At 38.1% G+C, this 20424-nt stretch overlaps 1 protein-coding gene across 5 annotated transcripts; it reads right to left on the bottom strand.

The window, feature by feature from the left end:
* Nucleotides 1-205: 205 nt before the first annotated feature.
* Nucleotides 206-19901, bottom strand: MACIR (macrophage immunometabolism regulator). Of its 5 annotated transcripts, none has more exons than XM_033178979.1 (3): nt 19701-19901; nt 12661-12750; nt 206-2708 (listed from the first exon to the last, which is right to left on the bottom strand). In XM_033178979.1, exon 3 carries the CDS (start codon nt 2683-2685, stop codon nt 2065-2067), a length of 621 nt encoding a protein of 206 aa, XP_033034870.1. In that variant the 5' UTR covers nt 2686-2708; nt 12661-12750; nt 19701-19901; the 3' UTR covers nt 206-2064. The 5 variants fall into 5 exon arrangements, with proteins under 5 accessions (XP_033034870.1, XP_033034873.1, XP_033034871.1 ...); XM_033178982.1 differs by lacking the exon at nt 19701-19901 and adding an exon at nt 19413-19564; XM_033178980.1 differs by lacking the exon at nt 19701-19901 and adding an exon at nt 19408-19563.
* Nucleotides 19902-20424: the final 523 nt, after the last annotated feature.

Consider the following 20424-nt stretch of genomic DNA (forward strand, 5'->3'; position numbering starts at 1 on the left):
ATACATATCATTGCCATGAATACATCTTTTATCATAAAATGCCAATGAGCATCATAAGTAAATAGTTCTGTTGTTGTTACTGTTTTGTTTAACAAAAATAGGGCCTTAAAATAAGATATTTTATTTTAAGTGGAATTCAGTGGAATTCTTGAACAGTAAGTAGCCTGTTGATGGTGGACCTAGTTTAAAGCACCACACAACAATGTGTGTTTACATCACCCCTTTATTTCATAGTTAGAAATAATACAGTTCCACAGGGTAAATTGTCAATAAATAATGGTGTTTAATCATTAAACGTAAAAATCCCACTCTTTGGCATCTGACAGGATTCTATTTCTTGTCAAACTAATGACTGTATAGATATAGCTAATCTTAGTGGTCATTCTTCAATACAATATGTTACAAAGGTGCAATTTACTTTAAAATATACAACAGCTAAACATTTCCAGCCCAACGAGAAATCTGATCAACTCAGTAAGATACGGGCCAACTTCCCCAAGGCTCTTTCACATAGTTTGCCTTAATGAAAACACTTTATAAACATGTAATAACGTTGATTAAGAGTTCCTAGGGTTTTCTAATACTTACTTTGCTCTAAATAGAGTTTGCCATTCATTCTGGCTAAAGAAAAATCACAATTGCACCAGGAATGACCCACTCATTAATTAAAAGGTGTTCTTATTTTATAAGCAAGATTGCTAACACCTAAGAAACTCACAGACCCCAAAATAAAAAGTAAGCAGTTCTATGCTGCCAGAAATCCCAATTCAGTAATAAATTGCACCTTTAAGAGTCAAAAATGGGGGAAAAAAGAAATAGAACGTTTACAAAAGGTAAGTTACATACATGGTTTTTTTTTTTTTTTTTCCAAAATATATTCAAGAATAGTTGAGCTGTATTTGTTACTAAAGCCAGGGCATTATTTCTTTAGCAACAAATTAAACCAGTGCAATTGACATAAATTGTTAAGTAATCCAGGATTAACCCATTAAAATTGTAGAAGCATGTTAGGCTCCTACGCTAATCCTAGAAACTGGAATTTCAGTGAGTGCTTGTGTTGCACAGAACTAAAACTGGAATGACCTGATGCCATGCTGAATGGTATCACTTCATACTTTGTTTAATCATTCGATGGTACAAATCATGAGTTCCTCTATTAAAAGTTTTATTCACTTACAGAAAATTCAGATGCAAACAGTATTATGCCTATAATCCACAATTAAAAGAATCCTTTCCAATTTAAAGTTCCAGGTGAATTTTAAGTTAGAAAATAAGCACTAAGGAGAGTTTTTTCAACTTATGAAAACATCACATTGGAAACTTTCTGGAAAAGCTTCCCCCGCCCACCCATTGTAAAATAAATACTTTGTATCCCAAATTTAATTTTATTAAGACACACTTTAATAACGCTATAAAGAAATATTTTACAGCCATAGAGATCAATAACTTTCCATGCGGAAATAAAAAATTCATTGCTCAATAATATTATTGAGGCAAGTGAAGAAAGATTACTCTGTTGTCAATCTGAAATGTTAATTTTTTCAGTGCAAAACCAGTTATAAAATATTTAAACTCAATATTTAAAAATAAAAAGTGGTCCAATTCAGCAATGTTCAAGTTCTAAATTTCATAAAACAAATCATTACATACATTTTATAGTAAAATACAGAGATTCAAGAAGTACTTGAGTACTTAAGATATAAATTTCTAATGAATCATATCAAGTCAGCAACAATCAAGCAGATAACATTCCCAATTTGAGTGTCAGAATCATAAAGATGAAATTACTGTACCAAAGCCTTTTTTTCCTAGCTAAAAAGCTATACAAACTAACAGTCAACATTCTGTTTTCTTTGCAGTTGCGTGCTCTAGAATGATATCCCCCCCAAGTACCTGTGATTTTATTCCTGTATTCAAATTTGATCCAGACAATTTTTATGTTCCAGGAACACTTAGCTGATATAACCATCTATAGTGTGAAGAGTCATGTACAGAGTACAGCAGTGGGTTTTTTCCAGCCAAGCGTAGGCTGACCTAAACTGATTTAAGCTCTCTGCAAGTCATTCATGTATTATTCCTAGCAAACACACGGTCCCCTCGGAGGGTTAGGTGTTGAAGCTGGTACTGTAGCACTTCCGTGTCAGCTGGCTCCTTGATCATTTTATCTAGATTGAGGTAGTCCAGAGATTTGGAGTGAGCCCTCTTACCTTTAAGAAGACAAAGAGGCAGAGGCCCATGGAGGGCCTTATAAGGTTCATAAGGTAAAGATTTAGTGCACTTATCTCCTGAGCTGGGCATCCGCCTTCGCCTCCTGCCATTGACAGCTGGAATCTCGTATGGCTGGTAGTACCTACTTCTGGTTTTATACAAACGAGAGGAACGGGCAAGTCCTGCATCTAGCTGTTTGGAGCGTAAGGATGGCATGGCTTCTGCCTTGCTCTCTTCACCTCCTGTGCACTTCTGAGCTAACTTCAGGAGTTCCTCACCAGTCGTGAAGCCAACCAAATAGTTAGAGTCCATGTGTAGGATCTGGTAGCCTGACACGGTCCTCCGCATCGGGGAGCAGGGTGTGCTGGAGCACCGGGGCTTCTCTGCCTCTGCCTTTCCCGGGGAGTTGGCCTCGGCCCCAGGGAAGGGCAGGGTGGTCAGAGTACTTCTAGACTCTCCATTAATATCGACTTCCATTTTAAGCACCAGTCTGCACAATCCTAAAAGTAAACAGACTTAGATTAGAAGAATATAATGCACAGAGACTTGGGCCAGGCCAGGTCCTTTTAGAAGGCTCAGGGAGCATGAAGTAAACTTGCCTGAAAGACAGTCAATGTACCACTGACATACATCTATGTCTACTAAACGTTTCAGAGCGGGCATGAAATGACAACTACCTCTCTGCTTTTAAGAACTGAAAGGCAAGTTCAAGTCTGATGTACTATGAAAAAGTTCAGAAGGAGAAGCAAACAGAAAACAACAACAATAATACTTCTCTAAATGCAGCACTCCATTCAATCACATAAAGTTTATTCCTTAATGCAATATTAAGTGAGTCAAATACAGATCTCAGCATTAAGAAATGAAAGCAATCATACATAGTTTCATAAGAACACATAAAATATTTCTGGCTTGAAAGTTAAATTTTTCCATTGTTTAATTTAAAGTGTTTAGCTCTTGACACCTGCAATTCTTTTCAATTTGTCTTTAAGGAACATATAATAAAGCTGATTGAGCTGATGAATTTTCTGCAAGGAATCCAATTTAGACTTAGAACAACTATTCGTAGAGTATGAGGAGTCTTAGGGGAAGGTTCCCCCAAACCTTGTAAATGTTCTTCCTTCCATATCCCCACTGAGTTAAAGAATATCATTTTATAGTTTAAAAGTTAATGCTAAATCCAATATATCACATAATTTTTAATATGAAAAATGTATAAAACATCAGATGTCATTTTAATTTGACTATTTAATCATAAAATATACCACAGGCTTGACATTCTGTTTTACAATACCCAAGACATTGTACTTTTCAATAGTTTCAAAAATGGCAGAATAATTCACAATGAATATTAATATTATTCCTTAAGATTATTAAAATACATAGTTTGGAAAGCTCCATTGACAAGAAATGGCACAAATGGCGGCTAGGTTCCTAGAAAGCTACAGATAGATCAAATTTGGGAAACTAAAACACTAAGGGAAATAGTGACCGTTTCATTTCTGAGAAACTATTTGTACTTGCTTTTTAATTGGGAGTAGATAACATGGTTTTAAGTATCTCAGATTGCTAATCAAAATGACATCAACTGATTTTAAGACGAAAAATTTACTTAAAAATTTATTAAATAACTCTTATGAATCTTTTTACTAGACAACCACTTCCTATTGAAGTATTTCTTAAAGTTTGGGTAATCATTTAAAACCCAAGCAATTAGAAAGCTTTGTTTTAAAAAGAAACAAAAAACAAAAAACAGCACTTTATTCCTCCACATGCATGTTCTAATTTCCTTTATTAGAAGATTGTGAAGTTACCAGATACCACCCTGTCCTCCCTATGATCCCCACTGAAAACAAACATTTATTACAGTATTTGAGATAAAGCAATGCCAAAGGATCTATATGGTATTACTCACTATTTATTCTCAACCTTAGACTATTTCCCTTTTTTATTTCACCAAAATACTCTAGTCCCTGAACGCTTTTAGATGTAATCAGCTGTATTATATTTCAATGTAAAAATAAACTATATTATAGTGTATTTATATTATTTATATAAAATAAATTATATTTGAGGAAATTTATTTCTCCATTGATAGGACTGGAATATCAGGTGACTACCAGCTACTCTGATATGCACATAAGACTTCTCAGCTAATAAACTTTAGAGAGCCATATGAAGCCTCAACAAATTTTTATGCTAAACAAACAAATATTAACCTGGAGCCAAATGACAAATTTATCCTTCCTTTCTCACTAATTTTGTAACCCAGAAAGAATACAAGAGGACATAGCCAAGGCCTACAAACTACATAACCTGACTGGCAGCTACAGGTAGTAGCTGTTTCTCTGATACTTCATCCTGAAAAAGAGAGGAGGGTCAGTGAGGCAAAGAAATAACCAGGGTCATGGAGGAAAGGGCACACACACACACACACACACAAAGACTGGGCACCACACCCAAGGAGAGTCACCAAGGCAGTGACACTCAAGCTGTCTGTCTGCTCTGAGACTCTGGTCTAGGTCTCTTTCAAATCTGGCACTCCGTGACAACTCATGGAGTTCCACCAGGCAGCTTACTGCATTCTCATTTGGTATATTATAAATGTCTTTAAATCTATGACTTTAGACCCCACACATTCCAAATTGGGTAAAACTTCATGCAGAAGCGAGGTTAAAATTCATCTTTTTTGTCTACGAGGGAAAAAAAAATTGCTAAGCAAGTTAATAGTGCACAAAGTTGCAGTAAAGAGGAGTGGATACAGGTTTCTGAGGGCAACACAATCATCAAAAGTTTGTCGCCATACTAAGCCAATCCTGCTGCATCAAGGTAAACTGTCAGAAATCCTGAGAATCCTTGGGGGTTGAAGATAAAGCCTAGAAGGACACAACGGTTTAGAGAAATAGGCAGAAATAATATATTAGCTAGAAAATACTTGGAAGTACCTGGGAAATTGGAAATGTGAAGACATGTGTAAAGGTCAAAATCTGATTTGATAGGAAAGAGACACTACCATTAGATGAGTAACTCATCAGTTAAGTTTTCAACAGCCAAATACACCATCAAAAAAAAAAAATGACTTGGGAAGAGAACTATTCAAATAGGATCTTCACACATCAACCTGGTAGACAACGATTTAACCTAGGTTGTTAAGTAGAAGATACAGATGTGGTTTAAGAGCTTTGTAAATTTCAACCAGGCAATCTGGTATATGAAATCTACCACATTTTACTGAGGTAGACAAAACATTCACTATGGAAAACACAATCTCACCAGGAAGTTGAAGGAGTAAGCATTTCTAATATCCTCCAACATAAATACTCAACGGAGCAACTAAAGTCAATGCAAAACAGGTCAGTATTCCAGGCAAGATTCCTGCGGGAGAGTCTCAAGGCGCCGGAACATGAAAAGGCTGACTTTAAATATAGCTTATATAGCTGCTATCTGCTGAACTTCTGATGAGCAATTCTCAGAGCTAGAAAACTGTTTGTACTTTTTGGCTATCAAACATCAGTATTTTTGCTCCAAACTACAAATAGTGTCTTCTCAAAACTAACAGTTCATTGGGTGGTTCATTGGTCTCCGCAATATACTGCCATATGTGCGAGAACAACTTCAGGTCTCGATATTCACGTAGGAACATGAACGCTGGAAACAAGACCCTCACAAACGGCTTCTGTTTTTCTAAAGGATTCTTCTTACTTCTATATTGCCCTTCTAAAAGCATCTACTATGCGGCACCAAGAAAGCTAGGTAGAGGATGGGTTTCAGAAAAGCCAGCTCTCATTGTCAAATATTTCGTTTGTAGTTGGGCTGAATGCTGAATAAGCAGCATACCTCCCATTCTTCCGTGTGACAGAAAACAAAACTTATGCTACTACATTCCTGAGAATTTCTTGACTAGATTTAAATACTGAAGCAAGATCCTGAGATCAGTTACAGAATCAACTTGCTCAGGTTATTTTTACAATGGGGGCAGAAGCTCTTTAGACACTGTCCCATCTGCAGAGGAAGAAGTCTAGGTACCTCCTAACTCCAGAATTCTGGGCGGGGGAAGAAAAAAGACACTAAAGACAGATATACAGATATACAGATGTCCAACATTTTCCACAGCAAAATTTCTTATTGAAAGACATTCATCAGGAAACTCAGCTATGGTGACTATAACTGGAGGTGGCCTGTGTTTAGCAGTCTATTCTTCAGGTTTTACCATGAAAAAAACTGCTTACAGGCTTGTTATTTTTAATAAGCCTATTCATGACTCAGCATTTTGTTTCATATTGTCAAATAAACCTTGTATCCAAAAAGCTTGCTGCCAAGATAAACAATCACAAAGCACTCTCATAAATACTACTACAGGTACCATGCAACAGGTGCCACACTTCCCACTACATCAATAAGAATAGCCTGTGAGTCAAGAAATCAAGTCTAATGCCACCTGCTTCATTCCAGAGCACTAAAACCCAGAGATCAAAGATACCTTTCTTGCTTCCATTAATGCCTTTTATATATAGTTTAAAGCAAAAATAGACTGTAAGTAGAAAATAGAAAAAGTATTAATGTTATAATTACAGAAGCAGCAAAATGTCTGTGCAGAGAAGAAGCTAAAACAGAAAATGAAACAAGAATAGCAAAGTCAACTTGTAATTGAGCAATGCTTTTAAAATTGAGCTTCTTAAAAAGTACCAGGAACAATACAATCTTTCAAATGACACCTAAGGTCTTCAATATCAAATTCCCTCACAATCCAACCAGTAACAATGGCACCAATGTATTTATAAAAAATGAAAGATTTGGCAACATTTATAGATGCTTCTATATTGCTGAAATTTATGTGGACCCAACTAGATGACAAAGGTAACACTAATTCTTAAAAAATGTACACAGTACACATTTTTTTAAAGCATTGGGTACAGAATGAAATTGTAAATTTTGGCTAAAACTAAAGCAAATAGGTCCAAATCACAACACATGTATAGGAGAACCTGGTGCACCAGGATAAGCACGTTCAAAAGCCTATGACCCTTATAGAATCTGCATAGGTATGAATACTCTCTGAGAGGCCAAATCTAAATTTGGGGCATAAATACCAATACTTTGAAAATATAACCTAAATGCCCTTGTCTCCTTAGACCAGCTTTGAAAACAGGTGGTACGTCTGACAAATGCTATAGAAAGAATTCTTTTTGAGAAACACTGTATCCTAACACCTGTATTTCATCTAAGAAACTCAAAAAATTAATTGCTTCATTAGCTTTCCTATATATAGAGTTCATTTATACATCAGTAGCATGCCTGTTAAAAATTTCCAACTCCTTGAACCTTTAGCTGAGATGTCAAAGGCATGAAATTCTCTTCTTAGACTCATTCCACCAAGTTTAATATTGCTCGTTTTTGCCTTCTTCTCTTAAAACACCTTTATTTTTCTCTATTACAGACTGAATTAGTTTATCAAACATATTTTTTATGACAGGAAGGATGTGGTAAAGGTAGGGTACAATGTAATTCTCATGGAGAGAAAGAAAAGCAAAGGTTCCAAAAAGCTGAGAATGTGACTTAACAACAAGATACATCCAGATATTGTCCACAGTCAGCTCCTATGCTACAGGGTGTCTGAGTCAGTGACACCCTCCAAGAAACAAAAATTATTTCACTAGGCCCTAAGCCTAGGGCACCATCCTAGTTGCTAAATTCTTTAACCATACAGAGATATCTCAAAGAAGTCTTAGGAGTCAACAAACATTTTTTATAACCACCTTTCCCTTCCAGATACTTTCTACCTTTTTCTTACCCTACTAACCTGCTCAAAGGATTGTTTTCTCTTGTTATTGTTTTTGAAATCAGTAAAAGCAATACATGCAAACTGAAAGCTATCAAGTCCAAATAATTCACAATGATGTACTATAAATGGCAAAATCATTCTTCATCCCCTACCAATGCCGGACATATCGAGGAAATCTCTATTAATATTTTGGTATATCCTTCCTTTTCCTGAGTATTTACAAATGTGAGAGTGAGGGATTACTTCCTTCTACAACGAAAACATGCAAGAAGAGTACACACAGACACACATGAATATTTCTGCAGAAAATTCCAGAAGTAAAAATGCTGAGTCAAAGAACATGTACTTTTTAGGTTTTTATAGCAATTACCACAAAACCTTATTAATAATGCTTCTGGTTTTTATATGGGTAATGTATTACTTTATATAACTAAAAATTAATGTAAATACTTTTAAAGAGTATAATCTATACACTCACCAGAAGAGTGCCTGTTTTTCCTCTTATTGCTTAGAAATAGGAATTATCAAAAGAAGAAAGGAAGATGATGTGCTTCCTTTTGTTTGATGTGTTTGATTTTTCCAAAAAGAAGAAGACAAATGAAAGGGACATGACTGCCATTCTTTGACCTCATATCTCCTGATATTATTCTCACTTCAAAAACACTTAGACACTCTTTAAAGAAATTTACAAACTAAATGTAAATTTTCCTTCAAAAAAGGAAGATAACATTTCATTTATATATATTAGAAAAATACATACAGTGTACATTTCAAAAGCATTAGATACAGCATTCAATACCACAATACCAGTATTCTGGCTGAGACTAAAGCAAACAGGTCCAAACCATAACACACGTGAGTGGAACCCCGTGCACCAGGAAGAACAGTCAAGAGAGTAGACCTGTATGAAATCTGCACAGCTTTGAACACTCTTCAAGAGGCCAAGCTTCCTATCTATTTGGCACAAAGAGCAACATTTTGAAAATATGATCTAGATGCTTTAGCTCCTTAGACCAGCTCTGAAAATAGCTAATAAGTTTCAAAACTGCTATACAAAGAATTCTTTTTGAAATTGCATTCTGAGAATTTTTAAAAATAAGATTATAAAAAAAAATTCACTCCCAGTTATCAAAACACTGCTCCATATGCTTTCACTGTTTTTTTTAGCAACATACAGCAATACCATATAAGAGAAAACAGATATCAACATAACCATTTTAAATATACAGAATAAAAATGTCATCATGTTAAGAAAACCCTTTTCAAGAGGTACTTGAATCAAACCATTCGAATAGAGCCATTTTTGGGGAAATAGGGTCTTCTAAGCAGGGCTAATACCAGTCTAGTGATATCTATGATATCTAGAGTCACCTATTTTTGTGTTTGTTGTTTGTTTGTTTAGACACAGGGTCTTGCTCTGTCACCCATGCTGGAGTGCAGTAGGGCAATGATAGCTCACTGCAGCCTCAAACTCCTGGACTCAAGCAGTCCTCCCACCTCAGCCTCCCAAGTAGCTGGGACATAGGTGTGCATCACCACATCTGGTTAATTATTTCTTTTATACTTTTAGAGATAAGGTCTCACTATGTTACCCAGGCTGGTCTCAAGCAATCCTCCCTCCTTAGCATCCCAAGTAGCTAGAATTACAGGTGCGAGCCACCGCCCCTGGCTAGAGTGATACAGTTTTAATACCAGAATCATCTTGGACATAACCTACCTGGAACCTCTACCTCCAAATACAGAGAAGACACTGAAATCACGAAGACAGGGTCCTGCCCAGAGCCATACAGGTAGTTAATGCCCATAATTACAACTCAGGCTCCCTGGCTCCAAGTCCATGCTGTGCTTCTAGCATGTGGTTCCCAAACTTGTCTACACACCAGAATCATGCAAGGAGCTTCAAAAACTGCTGATGTCTGTGTTCCACCCCAGATTTGTGATTTAACTGATCCGGGCTGTAGCCTGGGTTCTGCAATTGTAAAAGATTCCCAGGTGATTCTAATATGCATGTAGCCTGGGTTCTGCAATTTGTAAAAGATTCCCAGGTGATTCTAATATGCATACAGGTTTGGGAACTTGTCATCTAGAACTTATCAAATAGAAGAGTTTCACTCTTGTAAGTCCCTGCTTTGTTTTTAATCAGCAATTACTGTATAGTCATGTTGGTGAACATAATTTTGGGCTGCTTATAATTGCTAACAACCTACCCCTAGGTCTTCTAATTTACTGTTCCTAATCCACTGTGGGCTGGAAATATCTGCTAACCAAACGTGTTAAAACTGCATATAAGATAAAAATAAATCTGTGCTGAATGAGAATCGGGCTCCTTCATCTGCACACACTTTGGCGTAGTTATTTTAGCTACTTAGAAGCCTTTGTCAGGTGCAGCTACTTTAGAGAACAGTTTGGCATTTACTTATAAAGTTGAATAAATTCTCATTAAACAACCCAGCCACCATAAGCATAGATATCTAACCCAAGAAAAATGAAAAGACATGTCCATACAAACACCTGAATGTGAATATTTATGACAGCTTCATTCACAACACCGAAACTAGAAAAAAATACAAATATCTATCAACAGGGAAAGAGGTGAACAAACTGCAGTCCATCCCTACAATGGATACCACTCAGCAATGAAGTGGAACAATCTGGGAAAATACTAAGTGAAAGAAGCAGATACTACACCTATATACTACATGTTTCCACTTACGTGGCATTCTGGAAAAGGCAAAACTATTGGCTAGAATCAATCATTAATTGGCAAGGGCTAGGGTGGGGAGAAGGGATAACTACAAGGGGGAGAAAGGGAATTTTGGGGGGTGATGAAAATATTCTATTGGTTGACTGTAGTGGTCATTACATAACTGGATACATTTGTCAAAATGCATCAAACTGTACACTTTAAAAGGATGGATTGTACTAAGTTATAATTCAGTAAACCTGACATTAAAAAATAAATGAACTCTGTCACATATTTCCAAGTTTCAGATGGTCCTCCAAATTTAAAATTTTTTTGTACCATATAATTTCGGAATCAAAAGGAATCTTAATAGTTGTCCACTGTATGTTTGAACACCTGCAGTGACAGGTAACTCACTACCTCCCAAGATGATTCATTTCACCTTGTGCAGCTCTGCTAGAATGTCGATTTATTTACACATATATCTGTATGTACATGCCTATATAAGATCAACCCTCTGTCTCCACAGGTTCTGCATCCATGGCTTCAACCAACCACAGAGAGAAAATAATTGAAAAAGCAAAAAATTACATCTACACTGAATACGTACAGAATTTTTTCTTGTCATTATTCCCTAAACAATACAGTACAGCTACTATTTATGTAACATTTACATTGTAATAGGTATTATAAGTAATCTCTAGATTAAAGTATACAAGAGGATGCGCATAGGTTATAGGCAAATACTATGCCATTTTTGTATCAGGGACTTACATATCATCAGATTTTGGTATCTGGGGGAAGTCCTGGAGCCAATCTCCCATGAATGCCAAGGAACAACTGTACCAATATAGGTATATACAGAGATAGATGGATAGACATAGATACACACACATATATTGCTGTAGCTTCTACACACTGCTCTAGTTTTGTGATTTATTTCTATTAGCTGAGTCAGTGACCAGGCCACATTATTTTTTATTCAATATCCTCTCAAAGTACTTTGTACTATGTTTTCCAAACTTCTTACACTTTTCCTCAAAACTGAAAATTTTAGTAATGTTTCCATTTTTCCAATGTTCTAAAATGCATTTTCATAAAAGTAATAGCTTTTATCTACTTAATGAGGTTAAAGTATTCGTTTTTCCCTACCATTCCTTTGAATCATTCTGCTGCTGACTAGAAATTTAGAAATCACTTATTATGAAACTCTGCCTTTTCCAAGGATTATGACCTCTCTACATAATTCAAAGCAAGGATGTACGAAGATAACGGCCAAGTGGAATGACACACCAAAGCACGGAGTCACCCTCATACAGTCTTGAGAATGCTAAAGAGCTACCATAGATCATTAGGAATTTCTTTTTTCCCTTCAAAGACTTCGAGCCACATGGACAACTATGTCAGCAAAGATACACAGATGACACACTGAAAAAAGACAACTAAAGGAAGAAAACAGCATTGCATATTTTTAACAGTTTAAATCCAGGGTGTGATAAAAAGAATGTCATATTTTCACTGAACTGCTATATGACTAAGTGAAAATAATGCTCCTTTCAGACACCTGTTAGCTCATTCTTTACGTACGATAATATATAACCAGAATTTTTTGCAAATTATTTCAGCAATGTTTGGAGATTAATGTTTTTACTAAAGTTTGCCCCAAATTAGAGCAACTATCTCTAACTACTATACTTTGAAATATTATTTCATAAGATCTTTACATTAAAGAAATTTAAAGGAAGGAAAACTTAGTCAAACATTTCAAATAAAATAATATTTGCATATTGCAACAATAATTTCATTTCTCATTACCATTAAAAATGTGTAATTAGAGTATACATATTTGCAATAATACACCGACATTACACATTCACTTGATTGACATTTCACACTCACTTGTTTATTTATATAGTCTTTAAAAACTACATTATGGTATTGTGTTCATACAACTGTTAACAAACAGAAAAAGCAAAATATAACTTACCAGACTAAATCCCAGAAGATATCACTGTATAATTTCCAATGAGTCCCAAGGGAACACAGACATAATAATTTTTCTGTTCTACTCCAGGTACTAAACATGAAATACAAAAATAAACCTTTAATTTAACAAGTATCACAACTTGTAACATGATATCAATTCTAACTGCAAAAGAGAATGAAACTAGCAGGAGGTAGTAACATCAAGTATAGGTAATATAGGATCCAATAATTAATTAATTCAATTAATGTTGAGTTTGTTCACCTAAATGCATCCTCAAACATTTTATCATGTGTATTTCTCTGTGCTCTGTTACTTAAATTCTACCTAGAGACTAGGAGTAGCTAACTGGGCTAAATAAAGAGACAAGAAAAATTAAGGTAATAAGTATTAGTTTCACCATCCTAGTCCTATTCATGTGTTCAACTGATTCACAGTACTCTATGCAAAAAAAAACAATGCTCAGGCTAGGATCAAAAGCACAGGCCATAGTTCCTAACTCTGGCTTTGCTAAGAACTCTGACTCTTGACCCTGCATAAATATCAACATGTAAAATGAAGACCGTAATAACCCCCTCTCCTCCCTAATACAGTTGTTTGATGGATGAAATGAAATGAGGTAGGTGAATGCTTTACATGCTGCAAAGCTCTTTACAATGTGTGATGCTACTGCTATGCAATTAATTTTTGGTATCGACTCATTTTAGCCATAAAGCAGCAACAATGTAAATCTTTCATAAGACTGACGCGAGGCAAATGATTAGAAGTCTCTTGGATAACACAACAAAAAAAGACAAGTGTCTGAAAAAGCACTTTTTTATAGTTACCACCTTACTTAAGGTTTCTAGCATCTCCTCTGTGCCTTCCCTCTCTTACCTGGGAAGTTAATGTGTAAGATAATCTATCTTTATCTCCTACCTCCCTAGTTAATAGGGTTAATTTGCTGAGACGAGGAATACCCTCCAAAGTCCTTTTCCACCTGTAAAAGTTTCTTTGATTGTTGGTTTTCGGTTGTGTTCAACAACAGAAGCAGTTGGAGGGGTGTCAAATGAGGCGAGTAGATTCATTTTACCTATGTAGGTGCACAGAGCCCGAGAAGTGGCAACATTTACAATACCTTATCAAACAAAAGACAAATTGCAAGAAAAAATGCAAGGAGTTTGTAACTTTATTACTTTCCTTACCAGTACAGGAGAGTTTCATCCAAAGGAAATAGATAATTACTAAATTTAATATGTGCTTCTTTAGCTTGAGAAAATGGAAGGAGCTAATGCACCAAGAACTGTCATTCCAAGAAACTAGCATGTTGATCAGCCTTTGCAGCTTCTTCAGATGTAGATAACAGAAACACTCCCTTTCATGTCTTTTGCCACCAACTATTCTTAAATCGGGTAACCAAAAAATCTTAAAAATTAAGCCTTGATTCTACCCCACCAATGAAGCCTCTGGTTTTAACACACAGTAAATTGTAACAAAAATTGTTATCTATAGACAAAATATTTAATATAATTATCCCAAAGAATTTCCCCAATACTAATAACATTCATCGTCATTTCTTATTTAATGGACTTTTAATGGGAAAGAGGAATTTTAAAAACTAACATTTCTTTAGCATCTTCCATATGTCAAAAGCTATATACAATTTATATCATTTAATCTTAACTACTCCATGAAGAAACTATTATTATCCCATTTTTAAAGTAGTCTTTAGTAGTATCCTTATTTTAAAGTACTCTTTAAGGTGATACTACATGAGAGTCAGAGCAGGAATTGGAACCCCAATTGGCCTCTGTTCAATGATAAGACCATAAGTATAGCCTTTTACATAATAATCATGATCCTGCAAAATGTACATCAATTAATTTCTATAAATGAAATTCTATTTTAAGTGTATGGGGAGGCACTTTATCTAAAAGCTTTATTGCCTCATTTGTGAAATGGCTGGGGGAACTACTTAGCTGCAAGGTTACTTCCAACTTGAAAAATATTAGGATTTGGTGGCACATCGTGGAGAGTCTTACACAAATGTCTTCTGAATCATGGACTCTTTCTCCTATGAGCTTATATTTTCTGAAATCATAAATTATAAGACAGAAAAAAATGTATCAACCAATACCATCTGGTTATATGGTTGGATATCAAATACAGTTACGTATTTCTGCTTTATTTCTCAAGACTACATCTATCACAAAGTGAGATAGATTTCATTTATACTTTTAGAAATGTCAACTGAAAAACAAGCAGGAGGAACATTAGAAAGATGTGAATGTCTTAATCCTAAAGAATAGTTTTGATAGTTTTAAATCTATTCAAACTTTCATATAATTTGCCTCATGTATTTGGTGACATATTCTTCTTTTCAAGCTTTTAAATGTATTAGAAAAATATTTAAACTTTCAAAGAGTTTTTCAACACCAAAAGAAAGAAATCAACTAAAACTTTAGTGTGGATTTGCAAGTAGAGGAGCCTTAAAGACATTATCCAACTCTTGCACTGGAGCTGATGTGTAAATCTAGGAAATGGTCGGTAATTTCATAGTAAACAAAGAGTAGTAACTGATTATTCCTATTATGCCAGTGCCAAGCCAAAAATAGAATATAAACACAATGTCCAAGGGAGCAACACAAGCAAAACCAAAGTGCAGAAGCTCCATTACATTCTCACTTTTTCTAATTTTGACTCTGCTTACTGCTTTGTAGGAAGAGGAGGAACAGGAGAAGGAAGAGGAAGAGGAGGAAGAGGAGGAGGAAGAGGAAGAGGAGGAGGAGGAAGAGGAGGAGGAGGAGGAGGAGAGGAAAAAATAAATAAAAAGAACAAGACCAGAAACTAACTAGTATAAAAATATACCTTTTCTTTAAGACACAACCCATAACCTACTACAAAATTACAGTAAGGGTTCTATCCCCATCTCCCACTTAAAACAAAAGATTGTAATATAAAAATCCCCAAAACATGTACCTTCCAAATAACACACATTTTTAGAATACTTTAAAAATCTCTAATTCTCTAATGCTTGCAATTGATTCTGGCCAATGTTCTGAACACTGAAGGTTTGGAAAGATATCAACAGATTTCCTCTCAAAAACAGTCAGCAAGAGGAAAAGGAATCCATGTGAAATTCTTAGAAGACAGACTAAATGCTGCATAAAAACAAAGACTGAAGTAAATAGAGCAAAGGCTACAGGATATAATAAATGCTTCCAGTTATAAAGAAGTTGAAACAGAATGCAGTGGGACATTATCCCATAAGCAATAAAAATAGGAAAAACTAAGCATTGGCCAAGAGCTGCCCACAGACTTCTGGATAAGAAAGTCATGGGTGACTAAGCAAAAGACACCCAACATTTGACTGCAAGTGGAGCTTCTACAAATAGGAAAGTTTGCAAACATTAAATAGCAAATGTATCGAATTTCTCAGGTGATAGTTATTACCACAGGTAAATAAGAATGCCTTTCAAAAGTAGAGTGATTATGTATCTCAATTCATAGTCAATATCCTGGTATAATTATTTAAAGCAACCCCCTTTAACTCTCAAAATTGTCTCAGTTTGGCTGTTTTAATTGTTATCCTACTCAAAAGTAACCTATACCAATGGAAAGGGAATGACTTTCAAAAAGGGAAACACCCTTCTGCTTGAACAGTGAATTCCCATACAGATCTGAGTTCTTCTTTGGGTGTACCCACTTAGGTATTCACTTACGCAGTCATTCAACAATGTTTCTTGAGTCTTATTATATATCCTCACACTGCACGGGCACTAGTGTACATATAAAGAGATAGCCTGAGACTGGGCCAGAGGGGAGGACAGACATGGAAATAAATCCATCTAATAACAGTAAACCTGAAGGGTACTAGGAACCCAGAAAAGGGAGTGGCTGTCCCCAAAATATACAAAGCTCCATTTGGAAATGTTTAAGTCCACACAAAATCCACACACACCCACAAAAGTCGTAAATCCCAAGCTTCAGCACAGATCACTAACAAAACAGCAATAAGAAAAAATTTAACAATATTGGTCACAAATCATAAGATTATAAATATGAGGACCAGCACATAGCCCTTTCAAATATTGGTAAATAAATCTCATTCATCATTAAAGTTTATATTATGAAAAGACAAATTTTAGGCAAAGAAATTGGTACAGTAGAAGTTGTGAGTTCTAATTTTAGCTACCAAAACATTTATTTTCATTTTTTTCATAGCCCTAAGAGAAGGAAGGAAGGAAGGAAGGAAAGAGAAGAGAAGAGAAGAGAAGAGAAGAGAAGAGAAGAGAAGAGAAAAGAAAAAAGCCAGACTACCTGTCTCTTTCTATTTTCAGACTGGCTAAGAAGAGACCAATAATGGAAAAGCACTTGGAAAAAAACAGCAATTTTTAAAAATTCCTTTCAAAATAGTAAAAATATTTTGTGACCACTAGTCTCAAAGACCACTAAAAACAAATAAAAGATGAAACAAAACATCTCTGGAGGAATATTAACTGAACACTAAGCAGAAATAAAATGGCTTAACTGTCAAAGTACAACACAACAATGAAAACAAAATGTTTAGCTGTACCTAGATGCTCATCTTAGAGATTTCTTTCAAATACTCTTACTTTACCATTTGCAACTTGCAAAAACTAAGTCATCAATACTTTTTAAGAAGAGTTAACTAGGGTGTGACTTTTTTGAAACCATCCTTGACCTTACAAACAAACCATTAACCTTGCCAACTTCGTAAGATAACTCATAATTCGTTCAGTAAGACAAAAACGTGTTTCTCTTTCTAGTATCAGTTCTTTTAATAGCAACCCACCCCCTTAAAGTGTAGCACTCATTATCTTTCCATTTCTGCTAGTAAAAATTAAACCTAGGTTACTAATATCACGTGGTGTCATCCTTCTACTTTTAGAAAAATATTCAGTTTCACTGCAAATATGACCGACAGTAAGTGGAACTAAAGGTCAACATGCAGCCTTTACAAGAAATGTGCCTCTTAGGAAGCATCATCAAAATGGGACAGGTGTACACGGTGGAATTGGCTAACCTTTGGGAAAGCTTAAAACCAGGTACTCATTTTTATAGGCTGGTGACAAAATCAAAGTTCTCTCTGGAGGAAAAGAGCTGATCCCTCACCTCACCTCCAGCTACAAAAAAGCAAAGAAATTTTAATTCCTGTACATAAAGTTTTATTACTCTCAACATATTAAATACTTTTGAGTTAATTTTATAATAGCTGTCTAAAATACACAGAAATATACAAAGAAAATAAGCAAATTCATTGACTGTTACATAATATCAATAATTATATCTTATACACTGAAATAGTTACTAACACTTTCATTTGCAATTAAATAAACTAAAATGTTAGCAAAAGCTATTCATTCAATACATCAACTGTTATCAAATTAACAGGTCCCTGTATTCATTAACTCTTATATTTCATCCTGTTCATTTTGCTTTTAAGTTTATAATGCATTCAGTTACATAATTAAAACACTGAGGACTCTGTGACACATTCATTAAACATAATAATGTAATCATAAATCGCGGCCAAAAGCTTCTGCAATAATAACCAATACTATATTTTGAGATGACTGGGAAAATAAACTCTGCAAAAGGGTAATTTCTATCTCTCTAGTGTCAATCCTGCATTACAGGATTTGAGAAAATAAAACAACTAACAACCCTAACTTGTAGGTTGGCTCTTTGGGGGGGAAAAAAAAAAAGGAAAACGAAGAGTTTAGTAACATCAGAAATGTGCAAGAATTGTTCTTCCAGCTAGGAGCGGCAAGTACACTGTAAAATGCCTCCATTCTTCCTGCTCAAATAAAAAGTTCCCAGCTTCAGCTTTACCTGTGCACCACAGACAGACAGACACACACACACACGCGCGCGCGCGCGCGCGCGCGGAAATCTTGGTTCCACCCAAATCACTAACCCACCGGGTTGAAAATTGAGGTGGGAGGAGAGGCAGGGAGTCCCTAAGGGTGTGGAACACTTGCAAGGGGAAAAGGACGGGGCCCTCATTCCCTTCGCGTTCCCATCTCCTTTCTGGCGGAGACCTGCAGATTCCACCACTAGAGAGAGTTTGGCAGCTTCACAATGGGGCCGTTGCTGGAGGTCTGACTGCCACCCGCCTCGAAACCCCTCTCCTCCGCTTCCCACCTGCCCCAAAGTCCACCCGCGACAGGTGGGGCGAGGGCGGCAATGCCCGACGACATCTGCCGCTTACGCTTCTGGCTCGGACCGGGCCCCAATCCACACGCTCGCACGCGGCCACAGCCGGCCAGTCCACCCCCACTGCACCGGCGGACACTCGGAGGGCGCGGGCGGCCTCGCACCGGGTTGCAACCCGAGCAAGGAGGGTTGGCGAGATCAGGCCGCCGGGGCTCGCCCTGAGGTGCTATCTGACCCGGGCAGTCGCATCCTGAGCGCTGCCGGGCATGCAGCCAAAGGTGCAGCAGGCAGAGGAAAGCTACTTCTCAATGGGGCCTCCAGGCCCGCTGCCCCGCGGTGCGGGAAGGGCGGCCAAGGGAGGGAGCGAGTATGCGCGCCAACGCGCCCCGACTTCCGCACCGCGGCACCGCGGGAGAGGCGCTCCGGGTCGCCGAGTCCCCGCACCTCCCCAGCGAGCGCACGACGCGCGCACACGGGGGCGCACGCCCCCGCACACTCACACGCGCTGCACACTCACAGCGTCTCCGGCCCCACCCCTGTGCCAGGGAACCGCAAGCTCCCCGCACCCCGCGCGGGCCCCACCCAGTTTACCAGACCCCAGTCCCCTTCGGGTGCCTGGGAACCGGTCCACCGAGGCCATGGGACGCTGGGGCCGCCCCGCCGCCCATCGCAGAAGCTGGTCTGGCCAGGTTTCCCCAGCACCGCGGGCATCGTGCACCCGGCCCAGACACGAGGCGGAGAGGAAGGGGCGGCGCCGCGATTGGGGCTGGCACTGGGGATCGGAGACTGGGGCAAACCCGCTACTCCCCCAATCACCCCATAACCACCACCTTTTCTGCGGCACAAAAGGTTACAGACGAAGCCGCCGTCCCCGTGCAACCTACCGATGGCCCAGGGCTCCGCTGCCTCCGCCGTGCCCGGGGCCGCGGAGCCGGAGACAGGGGTGGGAGAGGCGCAGGACTGCAGCGCCGAGATCCTGGCAGAGGCCGCCAGCCGAGCCAGCCGGGTACCCTCTTCTCTCCCACCGCGCTCGGCGCCAGCTACCGCCCCGCTTAGTCCCCGCCTCCTCCTCCTCCTCCTCCTCCGCCTCCTCCTCCGCCTCCACCTCCGCCTCCACCTCCGCCCGCCTTCCCGCCTCCTCCCTCTGGCTGCAGAGGCGCAGCCCGTCAGCGCTGAGCCCGCCTCCTGCGCCCAGCTCTAAGACACCCGGAGGAAGGGCGGGCCGACGGGCTGGAGAAAGGCGCTAAGAGGCCAGAACAAGTTGGCGGGGGTGGGCGGGGTTGTTGACTGGTGGTGTGGAGGAGGAGTCCTAACACCTAACACGCTCTCTAGTCTAAACCCCGCACTCTAACTAAAGAGCTCCAACTTGCGGGCCTGGGAACACTCCGGCTTCCTCAATTAAGTGGTGTGCTGATATGTGTCGCTTGTGAGTCTCTGCTTAAAGGGCTCAGCACTGAGCAGAAGTACAGAAAACTAGAAGGCCATGAAACTAAAAATTACAGGGTCAGTCTACAAAAACTCCTAAAATCCAGTGAAGGTGGCGCGAGGGGGGAAGGTGGGGAACTTCAAATTCAGATTCTGATTGGATTATCTGTTTTTTAATTTGCA

Source organism: Trachypithecus francoisi, unplaced genomic scaffold (genome assembly GCF_009764315.1).
Source record: "Trachypithecus francoisi isolate TF-2019V2 unplaced genomic scaffold, Tfra_2.0 Lachesis_group2, whole genome shotgun sequence".
NCBI lineage: Eukaryota > Metazoa > Chordata > Mammalia > Primates > Cercopithecidae > Trachypithecus > Trachypithecus francoisi.

Coding starts and splice junctions, on each gene's coding strand:
- MACIR (XM_033178979.1), bottom strand. CDS start 2,685: ATGGAAGTCGATATTAATGGAGAGTCTAGAAGTACTCTGACCACCCTG.